Source organism: Coptis chinensis, chromosome 8 (assembly GCF_015680905.1).
Source record: "Coptis chinensis isolate HL-2020 chromosome 8, ASM1568090v1, whole genome shotgun sequence".
Lineage (NCBI taxonomy): Eukaryota > Viridiplantae > Streptophyta > Magnoliopsida > Ranunculales > Ranunculaceae > Coptis > Coptis chinensis.
The window spans coordinates 45,484,636-45,488,973 of record NC_141463.1 but is presented as its reverse complement, the minus strand read 5'-3'; the positions used below and the strand labels follow the sequence as shown (position 1 = coordinate 45,488,973).

General features: G+C 41.1%; 1 protein-coding gene across 1 annotated transcript; it reads right to left on the bottom strand.

Moving 5' to 3' along the window:
• Positions 1-2,617: 2,617 nt before the first annotated feature.
• On the bottom strand, positions 2,618-3,583 carry LOC147481644 (uncharacterized). The gene is made up of 3 exons (XM_086578992.1): positions 3,493-3,583; positions 3,251-3,348; positions 2,618-2,992 (listed from the first exon to the last, which is right to left on the bottom strand). The coding sequence occupies exons 1-3, from the start codon at positions 3,581-3,583 to the stop codon at positions 2,618-2,620; spliced, it is 564 nt and encodes a 187-aa protein (XP_086435118.1).
• Positions 3,584-4,338: the final 755 nt, after the last annotated feature.

Sequence of the window (4,338 nt, the reverse complement as noted above, 5' to 3'; positions counted from 1 at the left end):
CCTGTTCAGAGCTGCTAACCTGCCTGTGACTTTCTGAACCTCTTTCATATGTTGGCTTAAATACAGAAATATGCAACGTACTTAGGTCATATTAACACTTGTATCAACATAGAATTTTTTTTCACAAACGTATCAATGTACTATACCCGATTTCACAAAAATAGCAATCTGTTAGCATCCATCAGTTAAATGATGATGCGTCCCATTTTTTTCAATTTCGTTTTATTTCTATTTTCCACTCAGCATACCACCTCAGCATTTCTACCACCTCGGCCGAAACTAACCCATATAACCCATTTTCATCATCTCTTTCACCCATTTTCAAACCCATTTACATATAGACCCATTTACCAAAAAAAATCTTATGTAAATTCTTCACATTATAGATTTTCTTAAAGCAGTCAACATTTCAGATTTTCAGGTTAACTAAAGTAATTCAATACTTTTGTCAGATATGGAGAGGAGAATGAGGAAAACCCCAAACTTTGAGGAACTAAGTATAATGGTCCAAATACCAGTACCTAAAAAACAACTAAAACTTGAGAAGCTTTTGAGAAGTAGAATTGCTGAAAATGCCAGTTTTCGAAGTTTCATGAAATTTACTTTTGCACTTGATCTGGACGGACCCTATTTACGCGTAATGTGAAGTCTTGCGCACAAAGCCACAAACTCATTTGATACACTTTCAATTTCGGTATATATAGAGTATCTTTTTCGATAACTGATTACTGTATTCTGCATTCCGACTTGGTTACTAAGCAGAAGGACTGGTTCTAGTAAACCTATTCAAGGGACTGGCACCAACCACAGAACCACTAGCTTTCACCACTTACGCGTGATTAAGGCTGGCAGTCTGCTAAAAAAACTCACTAAAATGAACTTAGGAAATTTATAATTCTAGAAATGCCTGATACTGGCTGATAGTTCTTTCCTGAAATTGGCTTGTTTGATCAACTTCCTTCTTTATGAAAGGAATGTAATATCTTTTTCCCAATATTTCTTCGTTCATACAATTGCATGTTAACTTACCAAGAAAAAAAACAAAAAAACAAAGAGAAAGAATTACGCGTGATTGACGTCTCTATTATCTTTTTGAAAGAGGCCGGTTGTTGCTTGTCATAGTAGATGGAGAAAGTGATGTACATAAGGTTGACATGAAGTATATTCTATTACTAGCCAAGACAATGTGGATATTTAATTGAACTCCTGTTAACCAATATTTAATGGGTGAACTAGTGTTACCCCCACCAGATGAGCCAATTAGGATCCCCCCCCCCCCACTAGATGGGAAATTAGGGTCTCCCCCCTAAACACACGCTCAACTTGGTTTGATCGTTAACTTTCAAGTCAAACAACTAAAAATGACATAAATACCCCCACCTAATTAAAATTGAACATTTTCTTTTTGAAAACAATGAGGGCATTTGTGTAATTTTCAATTGTTTGACTTGAAAGTTAACAGTCAAACCAAGTTGACCGTGTGTTTAGGGGGGGGGGGGGAGACCCTAATTGGCTCATCTAGTGGGGGGGAAATCCTAATTGGCTCATCTATTGGGGAGGTAATACTAGTTAACCCATATTTAATTGAAGTTGTTTGATCATTACTAAGGAAAATATTTCCTTGGGACTACTTAGGCCGGATAGAAAATATTTCCTTGGGACTACATAAATTGGACAAGAAGAAAATCAATATGTTCGTTACTCTAATCACTTCACTTTCACCACAATGGAGAAAAGAGGAAATTGGACCCGTTTTTTTTTTTAAATGGGTATATATGTAAATGGGTTTGAAAATGGGTGAAAGAGATGATGAAAACGGGTTATATGGGTCAGTTTCAACTGAGGTGGTATACCAAGTGGAAAATACAAATAAAACAAAATTGGAAAAAAATGGACACATCATCACTTAACTGACGGATGCTAACAGATTGCTATTTTTGTGAAATCGGGCATAGTACATTGATACGTTTGTGAAAAAAAATTCTATGTTGATACAAGTGTTAATAGGACCTAAGTACGTTGCACATTTCTGTATTTAACCCTTCATATGTTTAGGTGAGGACATTTCTATGAGCGCCCGGATTTGATCTGGGTTTGCCTCGATTCCTCTCTTTGTAACTAGATACCCCAAAAACTTCCCTAATGAGACAACAAAAGCACACTTTGCAGGGTTAAGCTTCATGCGACATTCTCTGAGAATGTCAAATGCACGCTTCAGGTGGGAGAGATGGTCTCCTCGCCTTAGGCTTTTGATCAAAAGATCGTCTACATACACCTCCACAATGTTGCCTATCAATCCTACAAACATTTTGTTTACCAAATGCTGGTACGTGGCCCCTGCATTTTTCAGTCCGAACGGCATGACCTGATAGCAATACAGGCCATCCTCGGTTGTGAAACTGGCATGCTTGTGGTCCTCCTCGTTCAATGGGATCTGGTTGTAACCAGACGACCCATCTGTGAAGGATAACAGTTCATGTCCAGCCGTTGCATCCATCAATTTGTCAATTCATGGCAAAGGGTAGCTGTCTTTTGGATATGCACGGTTCAGATCCGTAAAGCCGATACAGATTCTCCATGACCCATTCTTCTTTCTCACTGGGACAATATTAGAAATCTAAGTGGGGAAATTGACTTCTCTGACAAATTTAGCTTCCTTTAGCTTTTCAACTTCGGCTTTTACTGCCTTGGATCTGTCAGCACCTATTTTTCTTGGTTTTTGCTTGACTACTACTACATCACTGCAGACATTGAGTCGGTGGCATGCCACATGGGGATCAATTCCTAGGATTTCTTCGAATGACCAAGCAAACACGTCCTTGTACTCTCGGAGGAACTGTGTCAGAGTCATGTGCTCTTCAGAACTCAACATGGTGCTGATGAAAGTGGTTCTTGGTGAGCTGCCTCCCCCAATATCCACTTCCTCTAACGTCTTTAGTGATGGGGGATCCTTCCTTTCTCTTGGGACCAGGTCCGGAAGAGGGGGATCCAACTGTAATTGCTATTTGGCGGGTTTCTCTACCTCTATTGGTTCAAAAGGGAGTGGGGACTGCTTCGTCGCCAGAGCGTAGCATGTTTTGGCAGCCACCTGATCTCCTCTGATTATCTCAATTTTCCTATTATGTGGGAATTTTAGACATTGGTGATAGGTGCTAGGAACGGCACAGAGTCTATGCAGCTAAGTCTTGCCCAAAATCATGTGATAAGGTGTATTAGCTTTTACCACAACAAAATTTATGATGAGAGTTACCGGACCAGTAGCTACAGGTAGCTGGATCTCCCCAACTATTAAAGCTTTGTTCCCACTGAATCCATATAGGTTGGAGTTGGTGGAAACCATCTCAGCATCTGGGATATGCAACTTTTTGAATGTGTTATAGTATAACACATCTTCCGAACTTCCTAGGTTAACCAATATGCGGTGCAAATCATAATCTCCAAAAGAAAGTGTGAGAACCAGCCCATCCTCATGTGGACTCTAGATGCTGAGACAGTCAGCCTCAGTGAAAAGAATGAGAGGATCTTTCTGAGGTACCGCGTTGACCTGAGCACCCGTAGTCAGTTCGTTGTTCATGATCCTCATCTACTTGGCAATGCGCATCTGATATCGCGCACCCTTTTCAGCGACCTGCCCACTTCGCTTACTTGCCTTTCCGGAGATCATATTTATTTGTAGTCAGCCATTGAGCGGCCCAGTTCCTGGAGGATCTTGAACTGACGGGTTGATTTCCTCAGGTTGTACTGCATTCGCCTGTTCGTGTCCCACAAACTGCTTCAAATACCCCCTTTCGATCAGATCCAGTAGTTCATTTTTCAGGGTCCTACAACCTCTGGTACTGTGACCCTTACTCTTATGGAACTTGCAGTAAGTCCTTTAGTCTCGGGTACCCAAATAGCATGGCTTAAGAGGAGCTTGCCATTTGAGGTAACTTTGATTCTTGATTGAATCCATAACCTCATCCGGCATTTTGTTCAGAGGGACGAAGTTCTGGTCCATCAATGGAAGAGCTTCTTTAGCTCCTTCCATACGTGGCTTCTTTTATGGCTTTCCATCTGCACTACTGGCTACATTTTGGTACTGCCCTCTGGGCATTCATCCCTTTGATGGGGATTCGGCCCTTTGGCGACCACAATTACGGTCTCTCTTTGATTTTTGAGGAGAAGAATTCCCGTTCCCTTCTCGGGGGACCACAGGAACTACCCGATTAATCTTCTTCGCTTCCTGACATCTATTCAGGACATCCTCTTCCCACCCCGGATGAGTTTCAACCCTGTCTAGGAGTTCCTCTAAATCATGGGGTGGTTTCCTAGAGAGAGATCCGAATAAGGCATTGTTTT